Source organism: Giraffa tippelskirchi, chromosome 7 (assembly GCF_054371585.1).
Source record: "Giraffa tippelskirchi isolate mGirTip1 chromosome 7, T2T-mGirTip1v1.2.pri, whole genome shotgun sequence".
Taxonomy (NCBI): domain Eukaryota; kingdom Metazoa; phylum Chordata; class Mammalia; order Artiodactyla; family Giraffidae; genus Giraffa; species Giraffa tippelskirchi.
In genome coordinates, this window is record NC_137281.1 from 3,901,219 (window position 1) to 3,923,635 (window position 22,417).

At 49.0% G+C, this 22,417-nt stretch overlaps 1 protein-coding gene across 2 annotated transcripts; it reads left to right on the forward strand.

Annotated features, from left to right (window-relative positions):
• The first annotated feature begins 226 nt into the window (after positions 1–226).
• NLRP12 (NLR family pyrin domain containing 12) lies at positions 227–18,997 on the forward strand. Of its 2 annotated transcripts, none has more exons than XM_081510395.1 (10): positions 227–606; positions 1,482–1,562; positions 2,929–4,612; positions 8,495–8,665; positions 9,920–10,090; positions 12,315–12,485; positions 13,582–13,752; positions 14,903–15,073; positions 17,867–18,037; positions 18,520–18,997. In XM_081510395.1, the coding sequence occupies exons 1-10, from the start codon at positions 318–320 to the stop codon at positions 18,605–18,607; spliced, it is 3,168 nt and encodes a 1,055-aa protein (XP_081366521.1). In that variant the 5' UTR covers positions 227–317; the 3' UTR covers positions 18,608–18,997. The 2 variants fall into 2 exon arrangements, with proteins under 2 accessions (XP_081366521.1, XP_081366522.1); XM_081510396.1 differs by having other exon boundaries at positions 318–606; positions 14,903–15,070.
• Positions 18,998–22,417: the final 3,420 nt, after the last annotated feature.

Below are 22,417 nucleotides of genomic sequence, written 5' to 3' on the forward strand. Positions count from 1 at the left end.
CAGAGTGTTTGGTCCGGAGAGCAGGGAAGAAGGGAGAGAAGTGAAAGTTCTTTCTCACTACGACTCAAGGCCTCCTGCTATTTCCCAATCTGTCTCCACTTCCTCCTCTTCAAAGCGGACCTGTTGGTGAGGTGGGGGCGTGGTGGGGAGAGGGTGGGAAGGAATCAAAGGGGGAGGAGACGCTATTTCAACAGAAGGACAGTCCTTCTGCCTTCACGTCTCTGCCTGCGGTGGTCAGCGCTGGGCATGGACACTTGCTCCTCCTGGGTATAGAAACACCCCTCCAGCCTCTCTCCTGGAGAGTCCACGGTGCCCCCATGTCCCCAGCCCCGCTCAGGAGTGACCTGGGTCGCCTCTGCTCCTACTTGGAGGAACTGGAGGCCGTGGAGCTGAAGAAGTTCAAGTTATACCTGGGGACTGCCACCGAAATGGGGGAGGGCAAGATCCCCTGGGGGCGGATGGAGCCAGCGGGTCCCCTGGAAATGGCCCAGCTGCTGGCAGCTCATTTCGGGACGCAGGAGGCCTGGCTGCTGGCCCTCGGCATCTTTCAGCGGATCAACAGGAAGGACCTGTGGGAGAGAGGCCAGGGAGAGGACCGAGGGAGGGGTAAGGAGGTGACAGCCCAGGCCGAGGCTGCCACCCACCAATTGCCTTCTTTTGTGTTTTTGTTGGCTGTGTTTTTTTCAAGATTTTTCTGCTGCTTCCTTTTTAAAAAATTAATTAATTAATCAATTTGGCTGCACCTGGTCTTAATTGTGGCGTGTGGGGTCCTTGTTGTAGCATGCTGGCTTCTCTCTCTAGTTGCCCGGAGGCCTGTGAAATCTTAGTTCCCCCACCGGGGATTGAACCTGTGCCCCTTGCATTGGAAGGCAGATTCTTCATCACTGGACCACTGGGGAAGATCCCCTTCTTCTCCTTTCTGATGATCGCTGGGCTCCCTAGACCCGCCTCTAACCCATCCCCCTGGCCTTTGTTCAAGCTGCCTGGAGTACCTCCCTCTATCTTCTTCACCTGGAAAACTCCTATTCGTCCGTCAGAACCCTGAAGGCACTGCTTTCTCTGTGATTCCTTTACTCATTTTCTCCCTCCCCGTGTTCGTTATCCTCAGTCACCCTGGCTGGCTTGGAAACTCCACTTTTCATACTAAATGCCTAATAAATATATATTTTGGAGTCCATGAAAGAATAGAAGATGCTCAATAGATAAGTATCGAATCAAAAAATATGCCAGGTACACATGTATAAAAGACATTTCAAAAATGCTAGTTTCTGGTGTGGGGCTGAAGGGGAGGAGGAATCCAAGCCGACGCAGAACTCCCTGGCTGAGGGATTAATCAGATGGGTGGAGATGCCAATCACTATGATCGATACCCACATGGGCAGTGAGTTATTATCACGTAGACAGTTTGGTGTAATGGAAGTTAATGTCATGAAGGGCTAGTCAGATACACGCCAGCTGATCTGGCAAAATTTCTCTTCCAGACGCTCCACCTGGTGGCCCACCCTCACTGGGCAGCGAGTCCACATGTTCTCTAGAAGTCTTGCCTGCCGCTCCAGGAAAAGGTGAGCCGCGAGCCATGTAAGCTGGTGCAGCCACTGTGGAAAACAGCATGGAGGGTCCTCAGAAAACTAAAACCGGAATTACCGTACGATACAGCAATCCCACTCTTGGGCATATACTCGAACAAAACTCTAATTCAAAAAGATCCACGCACCCCTCTGTTCACAGCAGCGCTATTCACAATAGCCAAGACATGGAGACAACCTAAATGTCCATCGGCAGAGGAATGGAGAAAGATATATATATATATATATCACGTCTTCTTTATCCATTCCAGCCTGAAGAAGCTGGAATGCTATTCAGCCGTGAGAAAGAATGAAATCATGCCATTTACAGCAACGTAGATGCAGCTAGAGATGATCACATTTGGTGAAGTCAGAAAGACAATACCATATGACATCACTTATGTGTAGAATCTAAAATATGGCACAAATGAACCTATCCACAAAACAGACTCACAGACCTGGAGAACAGACTCCTAATTGCCAAGGGGGAGGTGGGTGGGGGAGGGACGGACTAGTTTTGGATTAGCTGATACAAACCCTTCTATATAAGATGGACAAACAATGAGGTCTTACTGTACCACAGTGAAGTACATTCAATATCCCGTGATAAATCATAATGGAAAAGAATATTTAGAAAAAGAATGTCCATATGTGTATAAGTGAGTCACTTTGCTGTACAGCAGAGATGGGTACAACACTGTAAAATAAATCAACTATCACTGCATGTGAGCTCAGCCATGTTTGACTCCTGCGAGACCCCATGGACAGCAGTCCTCCAGGGTCCTCTGTCCATAGCATTTCCCAGGCAAGAATACTGGAGGGGATTGCCGTTTCCTTCTCCAGGGAATCTTTCCAAGCCACAGACTGAACCCGCATCTCCTACACTGGCAGGCACATTCTTTACCACTGGGTCACCTACTAGCATCAAGTGTGAAAGTCGCTCAGTTGTGTCTGACTCTTTGTGACCCTGTGAACTGTAGCCCACCAGGCTCCCCTGTCCATGGAATTCTCCAGGCCAGAATACTGGAGTGGGTAGCTGTTCCCTTCTCCAGGGGATCTCCCCAACCCAAGGATCGAACCCAGGTCTCCCGTATTACAGGCGGATTCTTTACCATCTGAGCCACCTGGGAAGTTAAAAAAAAAAGAAAAAAAGAATAGTTCCCATGTTGATGCTTCTGCTTCCCACAAGGAGGCAAGATCTGTGTTGTTGTACCCAAGGACCAAAGTTCCCAGGCTCCATCTAGAAAAAACTTCCAAGGTCATCACAAAGCAGATAGTTCACTAGACCACGCTGTGCATTAATGCATGCATTCATTAAAGGCTACTGACCAATCTTCCACGGTCCTTCATTCCTCTCCATTAGATCCCCAGGAAACCTACAGGGACTACGTCCGCAGGAAATTCCGGCTGATGGAAGACCGCAACGCGCGCCTGGGGGAATGCGTCAACCTCAGCCACCGGTACACACGGCTCCTCCTGGCGAAGGAACACTCCAGCCCCAGGGGGGCCCAGCAGAAGCTCTTGGACATGGGCCGGGGACACGCGGGGACCGCCGGCCAGCCGGCCAGCCTCATCCAGATCGAGGCCCTCTTCGAGCCGGATGAAGAGCGCCCGGAGCCCCCGCGCACCGTGGTTCTGCAGGGCGCGGCGGGCATGGGCAAATCCATGCTGGCCCACAAAGTGATGGTCGACTGGGCCGACGGGAAGCTCTTCCAAGACAGGTTCGACTACGTCTGCTACATCAACTGCCGGGAGATGAACCGGGGCACCGCGGAGCGCAGCGCGCGAGACCTCCTGGCCAGCTGCTGGCCGGAGCCCTGCGCTCCTCTCCAGGAGCTCGTCCGCGTGCCTGACCGTCTCCTCGTCATCATGGACGGCTTCGACGAGCTCAGACCCTCCTTCCACGACCCGCAGGGCCCCTGGTGCCTCTGCTGGGAGAAGAAAGCGCCCGCGGAGGTCCTCCTGGGCAGCCTGATTCGTAAGAAGCTCCTGCCCGAGCTGTCTCTGCTCATCACCACGCGGCCCACCGCTCTGGCCAAGCTCCAGCGCTCACTCGAGCATCCCAGGCACGTGACGATCCTGGGCTTCTCCGAGGCCGAGCGCAAGGAGTACTTCCACAGGTATTTCCACGACGGGGAGCAGGCCGGCCAGGTCTTCAGCTTCGTGAGGGACGACGAGCCCCTCTTCACTCTGTGTTTTGTCCCCATGGTGTGCTGGGTGGTCTGCACCTGCCTCAAGCAGCAGCTGGAGGGCGGGGGGCTCTTAAGACGGAGGTCGAGGACCACGACGGCCGTGTACCTGCTCTACCTCCTGAGTCTGATGCAACCCAAGCCGGGGACCCCCACCCTGCCGTCGCCGCCCAACCGGAGGGGGCTGTGTGCCCTGGCAGCCCACGGCCTCTGGGAACAGAAGATCCTCTTTGCGGAGCGCGACCTCCGGGAGCACGGCCTGAACGCGGTCGACGTCTCTTCCTTCCTCAATATGAACATCTTCCAGAAGGACATCAACTGCGAGACGCTCTACAGTTTCATCCACCTGAGTTTCCAGGAGTTCTTCGCAGCCATGCACTACGTCTTGGATGATGGAGAGAGCGGGTCCGGCCCCGAGCGGGACCTCAGCAGGTTGCTGGCCGAGTACGCCTTCTCCGAGAGGAGCTTCTTAGCCCTCACGGTCCGTTTCCTGTTTGGACTCCTGAACGAGGAGACCAAGAGCTACCTGGAGAAGACGCTGGGCTGGAAGGTCTCGCCTGGCGTCAAGACGGAGCTGCTCGAGTGGATCCACCGCAAGGCTCGGAGCGAGGGGTCCACCCTGAAGCGGGGCGCCCTGGAGGTTTTCGGCTGCCTGTACGAGCTCCAGGAGGAGGAATTCATCCAACAAGCCCTCAGCCACTTCCAGGTGGTCGTGGTCAACAGCATCACCACCAAGATGGAGTACATGGTGTCCTCCTTTTGTGTGAAGAGCTGCAGGAACGCCGAGGTGCTGCAGCTGTTCGGGGCTGCCTACCAAGCGGATGGAGAAGACGGGCTGAGATGGCCCCTAGCAACATCGTAAGTATTTGCTGGGGTTCGCTCCCCAAGTTCCTGCCCTTAACCAAGTTCATGTTCTCAAAGCGGATGATTGTCTTCCCCATCCTAGGAGATAGTTGGCAATATGTGGAGAAGGATTTCGCTGTCAGTTGGGGGAGATCAGACAGATGTGGAGGTCAGGGATGCTGCAAAAATATCCTACAATGCACAGGGCAGCCTCCATCACTAAGAACGATTTGGCTCCAAAGTGTCAACAGTGCCCAGGTCGTTTTCTTGTTGTTAAACAACAAGAACAAAACCACTAACTGTGGCTCAGTTGTGTCCAACTCTTTACAACCCCACGGACTGTAGCCTGCCAGGCTCCTCTGTCCATGGGATTCTCCAGGCAAGAATACTCGAGTGGATTGCCATGCCCTTCTCCAGGGGATCTTCCCGACCCAGGGATGGAACCCAGGTCTCCAGCATTGCAGGCGGATTCTTTACCACTGAGCCACCAGGGAAGCCCTAAGCAATACTTATCAGGACTAAATAGTGACCCATGTCAAGGAGAATGTATGCAGTCAACACATATTATCCAGGGCCTTATATCTGTGGGCTGGGCTCTCCCTTTTTTTTCAGGTTTTTTTCCCTCGTCCTTGCCCTGCCGGGCTTAGGGGATCTTAGTTCCCTGAGCAGGGATGGAACCGGGGCCCCTAGCAGTGACAGCGCACAGTCCTAAGCACTAGACCTCCAGGGAATTCCCAGGGATTTTCTAAACTTACTATATGGCCTTTTTTTTTTCCTTAAAAATTTTTTCACATTGAGGTGTGGTTGATGACAATGCTGTGTTAGTTTCAGGTGTACAGCAAAGTGACTCAGATACAATACATATGTATATACTTTTTCAGACTCTTTTCCATTGTAACTTATTACAAGATATTGAGTATAGGTCCGTGTGCTATACAGTAAGTAGGTCCCTGTTGCTGGGCACTTTTTTTTAATAGATTGAAGACAGTATGAATAAGCCAGTCAGTGCCCGTAACAGAGCAAATATCCAATGGAGAAGGAAGATAGACAAACAAGAATAAATAAACAAATAGGTAAATGAAATGAAATTGATGATTAAGGTGTAGCAGAGTTACCTATTACGAAGAAAATAAAACCCGGTAATATTATATAACAGACAGTGACTTGGAGGGGGAAGGGCAACGTGAAAGGAGGTGGTCAGTGAAGGAAACTCTGAGAAGTGACGTTCTTTGTGTGTGTGTTTGGCTAGGACTTTGTTTTGGTTTGGGTTCCCTGAGGAGTCACCTTAGAAGCAAGGCTTTCAACGTAAGTGGAGTAGAAAGGAAACGTTCTTTTTTCCTTCTCCTCTCTTAGGTTGTGAAACTGGGGGCTTATAAATTAGACTTACAAAAGGCAGATTCACAAGCTGGAAAAAAAAAAAAAGTTTATTGGCAGGTTCGTTCCCACTTACACGTGGATGGACCCGGAAATGAGTAACCCAAAGGGATCCGTAGAATTTGGGCTTATGCATATATATATATATATATATATATATATATATATATGGAATCTAGAGAGATGGTACTGATGAACCTATTTGCAGGACAGCAATGGAGACACAGACAGACAAAGAGAACAGACTTGCGGACACAGTGGGGGAAGGAGAGGGTGGGTGGAACTGAGAGAGGAGCATGGAAACATATGCGTTGCCATGTGTAAATCAGACAGCCGGCCGGAATCTGCTGTTTGACTCAGGGAGCTCAACCTGGTGCTCTGTGAAAACCTAGGGGGGTGGCAGACAGGAGAGAGGTTCAAGAGAGAGGGGACATACATATACCTATGGCTGATTCATGTTGGTGTATGGCAGAAACTAACACAGTGTTGTAAGCAATTGTGCCTAGTCACTTCAGTCGTGTCCGACTCTCTGCGACCCCATGGGCCATGACCTGCCAGGCTCCTCAGTCCATGGGATTCTCCAGGCAAGAATACTGGAGTGGGTTGCCAGTTCCTTCTCCAGTGATAAAGTATGAAGTGAGTGAAGTGAGTGAAATGAAGTCGCTCAGTCGTGTCCAACTCTTTGCGACCCCATGGGCTGTAGCCTACCAGGCTCCTCTGTCCATGGGATTTTCCAGGCAAGCAATTATCCTCCAATTAAAAATAAATTTTAAACAAAAAGAATTTGGGCTTACGTACAGTCTTAACAAAAGAACGTTTTTAGGGCTGTGACGAGACAAAAGAAAAGGGTTGTGAGTGTCCGGTGCGGCAAACTGTGGAAAGGCAAATGTGTGGGAAAATGGATGGAATCATTGTTTGTGCAGTCTCACAATGATTTCATCAGCTTTGGAACCACAGTGGAAGAAGAATCCTTTTCCTTCTTAGGGTCTCTGGCTGGACCTAGGAATTAAATTGACGTAAGACAGCGTAACAGGGGGAAACACCCAAACTTTACTGAAAGAGAATGAAGACCGGCAGAGCAGGTGATGCTGCTGGCCTGGGGACCACACTTGAGAACCGCAAGTACAGATGAAAGGCTTTAAAGAGCTCCCTGGGGCTTCCCCTGGTGGTCCAGTGGTTAAGACTCCGTGCTTCTGCGGCAGGGGCAGTGGGTTCGATCCTTGGTTGGAACTTAGATCCCCCATGCTGCATGGCACGGCCAAAATAAATAAACCAATAAATGTAAAGAGCTCCCTGTTAGTAAGTAAGTGAACAAGGAGCAGAGCTGTGTGGTTTTCTGCGCTCTCTGAATTGCTGGCTAATGCTTTTGAAAAAAAAAAGTTACAATGGAATATTTCAAATATACACAGAGTACATATAGATAGATAGATGAATATATATATATTCATCATTTATTTGACCAGTTAGCAACATTTTGCCAAATGTGCTTCATCTATTTTATTTTTTCCTCAAAAAAAATTTTGGGGAGCGTTGCTCCTGCTAGGCTTGTGGGATCCTATTTCCCCAACCAGGGATCGAACCTGTGCCCGCTTCCCTCACCATGGCATCTTCATTCCCAACAAAACTAACAACTCCTGGGAATTTCCTGGTGGTCCAGTGGTTAAGGGACTTCCCCGGTGGCTCAGACGGTAAAGCATCTGCCTACAATACGGGAGACCTGGGTTCAATCCCTGGGTCAGGAAGATCTCCAGGAGAAGGAAATGACAACCCACTCCAGGACTCTTGCCTGGAAAATCCCATGGATGGAGGAACCTGATAGGCTACAGTCCATGGGGTCGCAAAGAGTTGGACATGACTGAGTGACTTCACTTTCACTTTCACTTTCACTTTCCAGTGGTTGGGGCTTCCCGCTGTCACTGTGAAGGGTCTGGATTCAATCTGGTATTGAACCCAGGGATCGATCAGCATAGCAAAAACCAAAAACAACAACCAAAAAACACAATTCCTTAATATCTTCTAATACCCAGTCCATACTCAAATTTAGAGCTTCCCTGGTGCATGTGTGTGCTAGGTCGCTTCAGTTGTGTCCGACTCTTTGCGACCCCACGGGCTGTAGCCCGCCAGGCTCCTCTGTCCTTGGGATTCTCCAGGCAAGAATACTGGAGTGGGTTGCCATGCCCTCCTCCAGGGGATCTTCCCGACCCAGGGATCGAACCTCTGTCTCTTACGTCTCCTGTATTGGCAGGCGGGTTCTTGACCAATAGCGCCACCTGGGAAGCCCTCAAGCTCAGTGGTAAAGAACCCACCTGCCAATGCAGGAGACACAGGACATGTGGGTTCGATCCCTGGGTTGGGAAAATGCCCCGGAGAAGGAAATGCTAACCCACTCCAGTCTTCTTGCTGGGAAATTCCATGGACAGAGGAGCCTGGCGGGCAAAGAGTGGAAGACAACTGAGGGACGGAGCACGCATGCAGGGGCCAAACATCTCCGTAAATCGACGGTCCTGTCTGTCCTTCCTGCAGCCCCGAGAGGCACGTTTTACCTGACATCTACAGCGAGCAGCTCGCTGCTGCCCTCAGCACCAACCCCAACCTGGTGGAGCTGGCTTTGCACAGCAACGCCCTGGGAAGCCGGGGAGTGAAGCTGCTATGTCAAGGACTCAGACACCCCAACTGCAGACTGCAGAACCTGAGGTGAGTCCAGGCTGGTCTGTGAGCTTCTGGGGGCCCTACCGTTCCATCTCAAGGGGCTCCATCAGAAAGAGCATAGGATGGGACTTCCCTGGTGGTCCAGTGGTTAAGACTTCCTGCTTCTACTGCAGGGGACATGGGTTTAATTCCTGGTTGGGGAACTAAAATCCTGCAAGCTGTGTGGTGTGGCCAAAATAAAAAAAAATCATAGGCTGATGTTTGCTTGGGCTCCCATAACAAAGCACCACAGGCTGGATGACTTAAATGATGGACTTTGATTTTCTCAAAGCTGTGGAGGCTGGAAGTTCCGGATCAACGTGTCAGCAGGCTTGGTTTCCTCTGAGGCCTCTCTCCTTGCCTTGCAGACGGCCACCTTCTCCCTGTGTCCTCACACGGTCTTTCCTCTCTGTGTGTCTGTGTCCTAATCTCCTCTCCATATAAGGACACCAGTCACATTGGACCAGGGTCCACCCTAATGACCTCACTTTAACTTAATTACCTTCTTGTAGTGATGGAGAAAAGAAGAGAGAATGGGGAGAGGAGGAATCAATTAGGGGGTTGAGATTAAAATATACACACTTTGTTGTTGTTGTTGTTTAGTTGCTGAGTCGGGTCCCACTCTTTGTGATCCCATGGACTGTAGTCTTGGCAAGAATACTGCAGTGGGTTGTCATTGCCTTCTCCAGGGGATCTTCCCAACCCAGGGACTGAACCCGCATCTCCTGCATTGGTAGGTGGGTTCTTTACCTCTGAGCCACCAGGAAAGCTCATATATAAAATAGATAATCAACAAGGATCTACTGTAGAGAACAAGGAACTCTACTCAATATTTTGTAATAACCTATAAAGGAAGAGAATCTGAAATATATATATATATATTCATGTATGTATTCATATATATTTTTATATATGTATATATTCAGTATAGCTGAATCACCTTACCTTGCTGTATACCTGAAACTAACACAACACTGCAAACCAGCTATGCATGCTTAATCGCTCAGTTGTGTCTGACTCTTTGTGACCCCATGGACTGCAGCCCGCCAGGCTTCTCTGTCCATGGGATTCTCCAGGCAGGAATACTGGAGTGGGTTTCCATGCCCTCCTCCAGGGGATCTTCCCGACCCAGGGATTGAATCTGCACCTCTTACATCTCCTACACTGGCAGGCGGGTTCTTTACTACTAGTGCCACCTGGGAAGCCCCTTTACAAAACAACCCCAAATGAAATCACCAGGCTCTTTTCTTTGCATCCCAGGTTGAAGAGATGCCGAGTTTCCAGCTCCGTGTGCCAGGACCTCACGACCGTGCTGATCACCAACAAGCACTTACTGAGGATGGACCTCAGTGGCAATTCCCTAGGGCTGCCAGGCATGCAGCTGCTTTGCCAGGGGCTCCAGCACCCCAAGTGCAGGCTGCAAGTGGTGCTGTGAGTGCCCCCCCCCGAGAGCATGTCCTTTACCTCTGTGACCTCCTGGGACAAGCTGGTTGTGTCCCGGGGCTTGAAGCATCTTCCCAAATGCTGATCCCCAAACCCCTACGTCACATCAGAGCTGCCCTTGGACCTGTGACCTGAGATGCCCTCCCCTGCCACTCCCGGGCTCTGCAGTTTGTGCGAGTGTGCTGAGTCACTTCAGTCGTGTCTGACTCTTTTGCCACCTTGTGGACTGTAGCCTACCTGGCTCCTCTGTCCATGGGATTCTCCAGGCAAGAACACTAGAGTGGGTTGCCATTTCCTCCTCCAGGAGATCTTCCCGACCCAGGGTTCGAACCTGCGTTTCCTGCTTGGCAGGCACATTCTTTACCACTGAGCCTCGTGGTATAGTGACCTCGAATTAGAGCTGCCCTTAGACCCTTGACCTGAGACCCCCACCCTGGACTCTTTGCATTTTGGAGAACCTGTTTCTGGCCTCTTCTGACCCCACTCATTTCCACATGGTGAGGAGTCCCTGGGGCCACCTGCCCACCCAGAACCCACATCCTATTTATTGACCACATCCTGAGTAGTCAGAACCCCAGAGGTCTCCGCGCAAAGATCCTTTTCTTGTGCAACTTCCTTTTTCTGCAGTGCCGCTGTTTTAAAAAATCACCCTGCCTTCCCACCTCTGGGTCATTACTACTCATAACAACCCTCCATTTTTTCCCCATTTTTTAAGACTTCTTTTTTTGATGTGGACCATTTTTAAACTCTTTATTGAATTAGTTACAATATTGCTTCTGTTTTATATTTTTGGTTTTTTGGCCACAAGGCATGTGGGATCTTAGTTCCCGGACCAGGGATCAAACCCAGACCGCCTCCCCCCACCAGCTGGAAGGTAAACTCTTAACTGTTGGACCTCCAGGGAAGTCCCCCAGCGCTCTACTTCTGGCACTTTTATGTGTGGATTATCCCCACACCAAGGCATGTGACGCCAACTGGGTGTCCTGGAGTTTAACTTGGTTCTAACACTATCTACCTGGAGATGGCGTCAGAGTAAGGCTTCATTGCCTGGATGTGTCCCCTGCATTGCAAGGCAGATTTTAACCACTGGACCACCAGGGAAGTCCCATGTTTTTGCTTTTGTTTTATCACTTAGGAAATTAGAGATTTAGGAACTCTGTGCCAGGAGCCAGAGCAGAGACCAGTGTATGTGTGTGTGTGTGTGTGTGTGTGTGTGTGTGTATTTTTTTTTATATTATCTCACTGCCCCTCATCTTATTCCTCCAAATCAACTTCTATTTACCCTTCGAGAACCAGCTCAAATCCTCCCCGAGAGCCTTCCCTCACTGCACACCATTTGCCAAAGCTGGGTGAGGAGGCGCCTCCACCAGGATGTTCAACAAACAGTAACTCATGTGATGCAGCACTGACCACACGTCAGGCTGGTTCTACACCCACTGCTTTTCATAGATTATGTGATCCTCACAACAACCCTCAGAGGCCGGCACAATTATTATCCTTATTTTAGTCAGTGACTTAAGACATGGTGGCACATGTAACAGAGAGCTGAGACCTGATGAAAACTCACTTGAGGGAATTCCCTGGTGGTTCAGTGGTTAGGACTCTGTACTCTCGCTGCCAAGGGTCAGGGTTCAATCCCTGGTCTCAGAACTAAGGTCCCACAAGCCACTATGGGGTGCAGCTAAACAAACAAACAAAAAACCCAAAAAAACAAAACAAAAAAACTCCCTTGAGGTCAAAGTATGGGGGGTGGGGAACAGGTTGTTGAACCCTAGAGACCCTGCTCTGAACTATTGCTGTGTATGCTGCCTCCATGAGACCACCTATACTGGATCATAATTACTCATTTGTCTAATTAGACAGGATTCTCCTTTCTGGAAATGACAAAATCCTGTTTGTCTCTGTAACTTTAGGGACGATTGTAGGTTCGTGTCCAGCTCTTTCGAAACCCATGGACTGTAGCCTGTCAGGTTCCTCTGTCGTGGGGTTTCCCAGGACCCAGGAGAGAATACTGGAATGGGTTACCATTTCCTCCTCCAGGGGTTCTTCCTGACCCAGGGATCGAAACCACGTCTCTTGCATTGGCAGGCAGGTTCTTTTCTATTGAGCCACCAGGGAAGCATGTTGGCTGATTCAATGGGCCAGGGCAGGAACCATCAGGACATGGAAAAGCAAGATGGTGCCCTCTTCAACTCTTCTCTTTCCTCCCAAGGTTGAGGAAGTGTCAGCTGGAGGCTGGGGCCTGCCAGGAGCTCGCCTCTGTGCTCAGCACCAGTCGCCATCTGCTGGAGCTGGACCTGACAGGAAATGCGCTGGAAGACTTGGGCCTGAGGCTCCTGTGTCAAGGTTTGAGGCACCCAGTCTGTAGGCTGCGGATTTTGTGGTGAGTTCTACTGGTGTCTCTGTGATTCTGACTCCTCTAGGGACTTCATATGGGCTTCCCTGAGGCTCAGACGGTAAAGAATCTGCCTGCCATGCAGGAGACCCAGGTTCAAACCCCGGGTGGGGAATATCCCCAGAAGAAGGGAATGGCAACCTACTTCAGTATTCTTGTCTGAAAAATCCCATGGACAGAGAGAAGCCTGTCAGGCTACAGTTCATGGGTTTGCAAAGAGTTGCTCACAACTGAACACACACGCACACAGTTATTTTTAATTTTTTGAGAAACCACCATACTATTTTCCGTAGCCACTGCACCATTTTACATTTCTACCAACAGTGCAAAGAGGTTCCAATTTCTCCACATCCTCACTAACACCTGTTGTTTTCTGTTTTTTGGATAATGTCTATCCCAACGGGTATGAGGTGATATCTCACTGTGCTTTTGACTTGCGTTTTCCTAATGATTAATAATGTTGAACATTTTTTTTCACGTGATTTGTGGCCATTTATGTCTTCTTTGGAGAAATGTCTATTTAGGCTTTTGGCCGTATTTCAAACAAGCTGTTTATTTGAAAACATTACTTTTAAGATGGGGGGCAGGCATTTGCAGCAACATGGATGGACCTAGAGATTATCATACTAAGCGAACTCAGTCAGAAAGAGAAAGACAAATGGTATCACTTACACGTGGAATGTAAAATACAACACAAGTGAACTTATCTATGAAACAGAAACAGATTCACTGTTGCAGAGAACACACTTGTGGTTGCTAAGGGGAAGGCAGGGTGGAGGAGGGAAGGACTGGGAGTTGGGGGTTAGCAGACGCTAACTGTTATAAACTGAATGGATAAACAAGGTCCTCCTGTACAGCACAGGGAACTGTATCCAATATCCTGTGATAAACTCGAATGGAAAAGAATATGAGAAAGAACACATATGTATAACTGAGTCAATTTGCTACACAGCAGGTATTAACAGAACATTGTAAAGCAAGTCTACTGTAATAACATTCTTTAAAAAGATTGGGGGCAGGGAGGATAGCATCAGCATTATACGGGAAACCCTCCCTAACACACGCTGAACTGGATTTTCTGCAGGTTGAAGATCTGCCTCCTCACTGGTGCTGCGTGTGAAGACCTGGCGTCCACCCTCCGCGTGAACCAGAGTCTGATGGAGCTGGACCTAAGCCTGAATGACCTGGGGGACCCCGGGGCGCTGCTGCTGTGTGAGGGCCTCAGGCACCCCCAGTGCAAACTCCAGACCCTCCGGTGAGTCCCCGCTTTCCTCACCCTTCTAGGGGTCCAAAGTCATGATTCCTGCCCTCCTGCCTTGGCTCAGTGGGGCCGTCTCCCTCCCCTCCTCTCCTAACCTCTAGCTCCATTGGCCTCCTGTCAAAGGTTTTTCTGCCACAGGGCCTTCACACAAGCAGTTCCTTCTTCCTGGAATGCACTCCTTTTTTTTTTCTTTTAATATTTATTTTATTTATCATTTATTTATTTAGCTGCCCCCCGGGGTCTTACTTGCAGCATGCAGGATCTTTACTCTTAGTTTCAGCAGGTGGAATCTAGTTTCCTGACTAGGGATCGAACCCAGGCCCTCTGCATTGGTAGCCTGGAGTCTTAGCCACTGGACCACCAAGGAAGTGCCCCTGAGATGCACCTCTGCTCTGATTTCTCCTTTTTTGACCCTGATAACACCTGTTTCATCTGTTAGGACTCAAAGCAAATGCTTCTTCATGCACACCTTCTCCAACCCCTAGATAAGATTACTTTTAGGATCCTATTTGACCTTATTCTCCTCCTCAGTGTCACTTATCAAAATGTGTGTGTGTGTGTGTGTGTGTGTGTGTGTGTGTGTGTGTTGTATTCCGGAAGTACAGGAACAACACATTGTGGCAACAACGTGTTCCAATGGCTAGCATAAGATCTGGCTCAGAGATTATATTTTTAAATGGTGGAACAGATGAAAAAGCAAATGAAAAAAAAAAGGAAATTGGGTATTTCCCTGGCGGTCGAGTGGTTAGGACTTTGCACTTTCACTGCTGGGGCCTGGGGTTCAATCCTTGGTTGGGGAACTAAGATCCCAGAAGCTACTGGGTGGGGCAAAAAAAAAAGCAGCAAGACTGTCAGTTCCGTCTTGCCCCTCCCCCATCCCCTCTCCCCACCGTAAACACTAGTTTGTTCTTTGTGAGTCTGCTTCTTTTGCGTAGTTTTGCTGTATTCAGCAGCATTTTCTACCCCATTAAGCTGCAGACATCTGGGAATTCCCTGGTGGTCCAGTGGTTAGGACTCCCTGCTTTCACTGCCGAGGACCAGGGTTCAATCTCTGGTCGAGGAACTGAGATCCAACCCCTCTCTTTCCCCCAAAAAACTTCAGAAGGAATGCGCCAACTCTCTCCTGTGCTTCATGTCTTCCCAGGCTCGGCATTTGCCGGCTGAGCTCTGCGGCCTGTGAGGGTCTCTCTGCTGTGCTTGGGGTCAGCCCCCACCTTCGGGAGCTGGACCTGAGCTTTAACGACCTGGGAGACCGCGGCATGTCCTTGCTGTGTGAGGGGCTGCGACACCCCACCTGCAGGCTCCAGAAACTGTGGTGAGTGGCTGGGAGGCAGGGCTGCTGGTTGTCATGCTGGTCCCTGGCGGGGGTGGGGTGGGGGGCACCAAGCGTTTTCCTGTCCTTGTCTTTTTTCTGTTGGACGGTTATCCTTCCATCCCTCCATTTCTCTGGAGGTTATGAGATGCTCAGAGGTGGAAAGAAAAGCTGTGTGAACGAGTCGCAGAGTAATTCAGCCTCTGGAATACAAACAGAAGATGCCGAAATTTTCCATCCAGTCATTGCTTCTGAGTATGTTCTGTAAAACTTCCCTTTTCTCCAGGCATTTACTTGGGCAGATTTATAGCTTTCTGGTAACCTTTATGTAATAAAAGTTCAATCTGGGGCTTCCCAGGTGGTCCAGTGGCTAAGGCTCCTCGCTCCCAATGCAGGGGGCCTGAGTTCAATGCCTGGTCAGGGAACTAGATCCCACATGCCTCAACTAAGACGTGATGCAGTCAAATAAATAATAAATAAATAAATATTTTTAAAAAAATTCAGTCTGGTCCAGAATAAACTTCAGCCAAATGTTAATGAACCTTTCTTCCTTCCCCTTTCTCTCAACATCAGCCCACCCCTTCCTCCCAAAAGACTTAGAATGAAAGGAGGCTGTGTCTATTTTTTTAATTAATTGTATGTATTAGTTAACTTATTTTTGGCTGTGCTGGGTCTTCACTGCTTTTCTCTAGTTGCAAAGAGCGGGGGCTACTCATTGTTGCGGGGCAAGGGCTTCTCATTGCCTTGGTTTTTCTTCTTGTGAGTCTCTGCTGGTGGCTCAGATGGTCAAAAATCTCTTAGAGGATCTAGGCAGGAAGGCTGCAGTCGCTGTGACTCACCTCCCTCCATGAGCAAGCAGATTCTTAACCACGGGACCACCAGGGAAGCCCAGGCTTATCTATTTTTAATTTTCTTCCCTTCGTGAATCTCTTGCTTATCTGGGGCCCTGGGTAACTGGAAACAAAGGTGAGGGCTTAGGGACAGCATATCTCCCTTTTATTTATTTATTTTTGGCCACACTGGGTCTTGGTTGCTGCGAGAGGGCTTTCTCTAGTTGAAGCACACAGGCTTCTCATTGCGGTGGCTTCTCTTTTTGCAGAGCGCAGGCTCCAGAGCACGGACTCAGTGATTGCGGCTCATGGGCTTAGTGGCTCCTCAGCTTGTGGGATCTTCCCAGACCAGGAGTCTAACCCACGTCTCTTGCATTGGCAGGTGGATTCTTAACCACCGGACCACCAAGGAAGCCCCACCTCTCCCTTCATTGGTGCGGCTAGGTTCCCTCTGAGATGTCAGTACCACCCCCTCCCAGTCTGGCAGGTGTCCAAATGATACCTCTCTCGTGGGGATCATACGTGTGTTCTCATGGGGACCCCAGAGGAGGTGCTCCTGACATGGAATGATCTGGGTCAAGCTCTTTCCACAATCCCCTCCCCAGCTCTCACCATATGTCCTACTCCTGACTCTTCTGTACCTGTGAGTACAGAATTGTTGCCTTATACCTTGTTTGGAGGCACATATTGCCTCACAGCCTCAGCTAAAGATGAAAATATTTCCATCTAACATCCCAGCTACAACAACACTTCAATAATGCTACCTGTTTTTACTGTAACAGCATGGAATACAGGAAAGAAACACAATTACAGAATAGAAACCAGAGAAAATCAGATAGCATAGTGTGGGGTGGGGCAGGAAGCAGCCCAAATCATGCTGGCTTCTTTAAAAAAAAAAAAAAGATGGGGGAGAGCATTGATCAAGTTGTGTAACTGGAATGTAGGTTTCAGGTATGGCTTGATCTAGGCATTCAGATGCTGATCTCCATTATCTTCTCTACTTATTGCTGTATTGGCTCCATTATGAGTTAAGGTTAGCCTTAATCCAATACATGGTGGCAAAATGCCTACAGCTCTATAGATGACTTCTTTTCAGGTGCAAGTTCTGAACGAAAAAATCTCTAGGGAAAGTGTGATTCTGATTCACTCATTTTGGATGGATCCTGTGCCCAGAGGGAACCACTCGTGGTGGCTGGGGACAAGGAAACCAACCAGCTTAGGCCTGGACCCTATATCTACTGCTAGAGCTTGTAGACATTAATCCCTGAGATGGGGGTTTCAGTGAGAAATTGGGATAGAATTACCAGAAGGAGAAATTCTTGGCTGCAGAATCAGGATATCCATTACAGATGGAGCTGTGAGTTGAGAAGTCTTTTTTCTTTCTTTCTTTCTTCTTTTGTTTTAAAAAATTAATTTTGGGGCTTCACTGGTGGCTCAGTGGTAAAAAGTCTGCCTGCAGAGGCAGGAGACACAGGTTCGATTCCTGGTCCAGGAAGTCCTCATATGTCAGGGAGCAACTAAGCCCAAGTGCCACAGCTACTGAGCCCATGAGCTGAACCTGCTGAAGCCCAGGCTCTGCAACAAGAGAAGTCACCGCAGTGAGAAGCCCGAGCACCGCAACTAGGGAGTAGCCCCCACTCACCACAACCAGAGCCCACACAGCAATGAAGACCCAGCACAACCAAAAATTAAAAATAACTAAAATTGTTAAAAACTTAAATTTTTATCAGAGTATGGTTGCTTTACAACGTTGTGTTAGATTGTACTGTACAGCAAAGGGAGGTGTCTTTCAATGCCGTTATTAAATGCTTTCCCTCACCGCATCGGCCTTAACCTGGACTGATCTGATTCTAGTCTACTTCTTTCTTAAACTGGTCCCTAAAAACATCACCCTGATTCCCTTCGAAGCTGACACTTTCCAACAGGAACCGCCGACGTTGCTTCAACCACTTCTCGTCTTGCACAGGCTCGACAGCTGCAGCCTCACAGGCAAAGCTTGTGAGGACATTTCTTCTGCCCTGGGCGTCAACCAGACCCTCACAGACCTTTATCTGACCAACAACGCCCTGGGGAACACAGGTGTCAGGCTGCTGTGCGAGAGGCTGAGCCACCCGGCCTGCAAACTTCGAGTCCTCTGGTGAGAGATGGTCCCTGCCTCTGGAGGAGACGGGACCCGGGGCTTGGGGTCCGGAGGCAGTGTGCCCAGTCACTCAGTCGAGTCTGACTCTCTGCGACCTCATGGACTGTGGCCCCCAGGCTCCTCTGTCCATGTGCTTCTCCAGGCAAGAATACTGGAGTGGATTGCCATTTCCTCCTCCAGGGGATCTTCCCCACCCAGGGATCAAACCTGGGTCTCCCACATTGAGGGCAGATTCTTGACTGTTTGAGCCACCACAGGAAGCCCTTTCATAAGATAATTACAAATTAAATTTGCAGGCTAGGGTCTTAAAAATGGGGTGTAGCTTAGAGCAAGCTTATCTCCCAGTAGGATTTGATTTACAATGAAGAACTACTTAACGGAATTAACATATTTTAAACAAGCAGGATGTGTGAGAGATTTGCTGTAAGGACTGAATGCCTCCATGGCGGCCTGTAATATTTCCCATCTTGTGTCCTCAGGTTGTTTGGAATGGACCTGAATAAAATGACCCACCGAAGTTTGGCGGCACTTCGAGTGACAAAACCTTACTTGGACATTGGCTGCTGAGTGGCTGCAGCTGCTGGCTCTTCTCTTGAAGTCAGGACAGAAGAGGACCGTCCCAGGACCCGTGAATCCACGAGGATCTCTGTCTCTTTAACGTCCTCAAGAGACAATATCCTCTGCAGGATACTCTTTGCTGCTTGGGGTCTGTGCGATCACTGTGCAAGAGGGTGGAATTTTAGTTTGGAGAGTTGGTGCCATGGAGAGAATTCAGGGCAGGGTGCCCCAGATGATTCTAGAACAGAAGCTCTCAACTGAGGGTGATTTTTGTCAGTCCCCCCAACCTCTCCCCTCCCAGGACACCCGGTAGTGTCAGAGGTCACTGGGCTGGGGAGAGTTTGTGAAGTCCTGCTATAAACATCGTATAAAATAAAAATATACCGACATTTCTCACGACGAAGTGTTAGGGAACTATTGACCATAATCCCCCACCTTGGCCAGGTCTGCTTGCCTGAGTTTACTCATAACAGAAGTTCCCGATAAGGAACTTGGTGCTGCTTGTTGGTTATCCATCTCAAATATAGCAGTATATTCTCCATCCCAAACTATCCCTTCCCCCCATCCTTCCCCTCTGGGGGAGGGGAACCCTAAATTCACGAGCAAGCTTTTTAAGGCTGACTGAACTAGGGGTAACCTGACCCACTTAAAGCAACCCCTAGGCTGTCATAAGGGCTTCCCATGTGGCGCTACTTGTCAAGAACCCGCCTGCCAATGGAGGAGACGTAAAAGACACAGGTTTGATCCCTGGATCAGGAAGATCCCCTGGAGGAGGGCATGGCAACAGTATTCTTGCCCGGAGAATCCCATGGACAGAGGAGCTTGGCAGGCTACAGCCCACAGGGTCACGAAGAGTCACATATGACTGAAGGGACTTAGCACATGCACAGGATGTCATAAAGCTGAAGGCTAGTGAAACCTGTGGGCATAAAAGTTGAGAGTACACCTTAAGGTGAAGGTAAGAGTTTTCTGGTTTTTAGTCAGAACTGTCTCCAGCATTGCAGGCAGATTCTTTACCGATGAGCCATCGGGTAAGCCTTAGTTTAAAACAAGCAACACAAGACTCCCAGGATTTAATCACTGGACACTCAAGGTCCAGTGGCTGGGGTGGTTTGGGGAGGACTACAGGGCGCAACTTCTCAGAGATGGGATGTCCCAATTATAATGGACAGGATTTCCCACTACGAATGAGGTATAACATTTAAAAATTGTGAATCACCATTACTACACACCTGTAATCTTATCAACTGTATTTTAGTAGATTCCAGAATTACCCAATTATCAATAAAACTTACATGAAGCTGTATCTCTAAATTCAATTCTAAGCACGAGACCTGGCAAGTGACTTTCCACATTTACCTACAGGTTAAGGATCTCGGCAGACTGCTAGCCCATTGATTCTAAGATCATAGTTCAGCCGCTTGAACTTGTGAACAAATTCTAAACTTGTTATTTAATTCGTAACATTCCATGTTAAACGCCCAGACTGTTTAGTTGCTAAGTGGTGTCTGGCTCTTTTGGGAGCCCATGGACTGTAGCCTGCCAGACGCCTGTCCCCATTTTCCAGGGTTTACTGAAGTGGGTTACAATTCCCTTCTCCAGGGGACCTTCCCAACCCCTAAGGACTAAACCCATCTCTTATGTAACCTGCATTGGCAGCTGGGTTCTTTACCGAGCCACCTGGGAAGCCACATATCAGATACAAACTGATATTTTAGGCATTCTTTTACCCTTCTGAGCCGCCAGGGAAACCTTTAACACCATTTGTGCACTTTTAACACTCTGCAATCTGTGAAGCTTGTCAGAAAGCTACAAATTCCTTTTAGCCTTAAGGGTATTTTATGCCCCAAGTGCTACTAGCCAAAACTTGGGGGGAAAAAAAAATGTTAAAACCATGGCAGCCATCCCCCAATATTAGAGACCTCCACCCCGGCTGCATAGGGATGGAGGCTCACAGAGGAGGTGAGGCGCAAGCAAACCTTTATCTGCAGCTCCCCACTTCTGATTCACATGAACCATGCCCCCATCCCCTTATGAAACTGTCTCCCACATAACTAGTCCCTGGTTCCTCGTTTGAGAACAGGTAACACATCCAAGTTTCTGGACTTGGCTCTTGTGTGATCCTAGTCCCCAACCCAGGGAGTCAGATTGCTAGAGCCCTAGAAACTACCTCCAGCAACATGCAGGATCTTCATCGTTTTCCCTCTAGGGATTGAAACTGCACCCCTTACATTTTAAGGATGGCCTTACCCACTTCATACAAGGGTCCCACAATGCTAATGGAAAACACGTTTTTCCTGCCTTAGAGATTCCTGAGGCACTAAGATAGACCCAGTTTCCAGCAACCCCCCAGAAACTCCCCATAGTGTTTCCAACTTTGGAAATAAATAACACACGCAATATAGGTATACTGTTTTATTAAAACATTTAAACCAAGAGCTTGAAATACAACTACAATAGGCAGAGCTTTTAATGGAGCATTGTATTGAACACTGCAGATTTGACAACATTGAAGGTGGTGTTGACTATTCAGCATTAGGACAAGCCCTGGAATTGTAAAACCCTGGACAGAACAGAAACAGTTGGCTGCTGACAGAAATCTCCGACAAAACTGAGGGAACGCGAGCAGCTAGTCTAATCAGATTCCAGCCCTTAGATGGTTTTCCCAAACAGGGACGCTCGAAATGGGAGCACTTTCCAGTCACAAATCGGCAAGCGCTCCCATTTTGAGCATCCCGGTCTGAGTTACTGGAAACTGTTCCTGGAAGAGAACTTCCCCATTCATACCAAGGCCCCAGTTAATACTTAACGTGTATTCACAGGAGACAGCCCGACCAAAGACCACTCATACTAGAGTTTAAAAAGGAATGGCAAGGAGCACTGACACCATTTCCCCAAGTGGAAGCTACTCTCTCAACCGGTAACACTCAAAACATGGCGGCACTTCCCTTCGTGAAACGGAAGTGCCCCCACAGTTTGAGTACCACAGGCTGAGAAGCTGCGGGACAGGATCACCAAGGGAAGGACCTAGAAGACAGAACGTTTGAAAGGATTAATTAACCCTAACCCCACCTTAATCCCAAACCGCGAAAAGAGGAATTATGAAGCTCGTGTTCACCCCCCTCCACTATCACCGTACGAGTAAAAATTCATTTAAGGAGTTAAATGCATGCAGGCTGGTAAGAAGTCGCTGCATGCTGAGGTTATTCTATTTTGACTTACAACGCTGAACGTCCCAAGCCAGTTTTGCCTTGGACTTCCTAACCAAGTGCTTTGGATTGGAAGCCCAGTGGAAACATGGAGACGGTTAAGGTTCAACCCCTGGTTTGGAACTAAGACCTCTCATTCCACGTCTTCCGGGTAGACGTGAAAAGCTCAAGGCTGCCTCAGTTTACGCTGAAAGGCAAGAAAAACTTCCCTCTCCTAGATGTCGCTGGCCAGACTATTGGAGTTCAGCGAGCAGAGCAGAACACACTGAGCTGGGCCGGTCAGGGGTGGGATTCTCGGTGGTTACGCCTCTGTACTTTCAATGCAGGAGACGTGGGTTCGACCCCAAGTTGGACTGCATGCCTCCTGGGTGAAAAAAAAGAAAAGAAAAAACTATTAGAATACACAAGGGCAGTTTAAATGAGAAAAGGTAGCTTTGGGTCAAACAAAGAGGTAGCAACCCAGTGCAATTTCGGATTTCAGAAGACTGAAAGCAATCAAACTTATTGAAATTAGAAGAGCAGCTGGAAAGAGAAAAGGGTGAACAATTTGAGGAAAAGAATGTGTAGGCGATACTCACAAGATGCAGAATCTCATTGCTCCTCTGGCCAG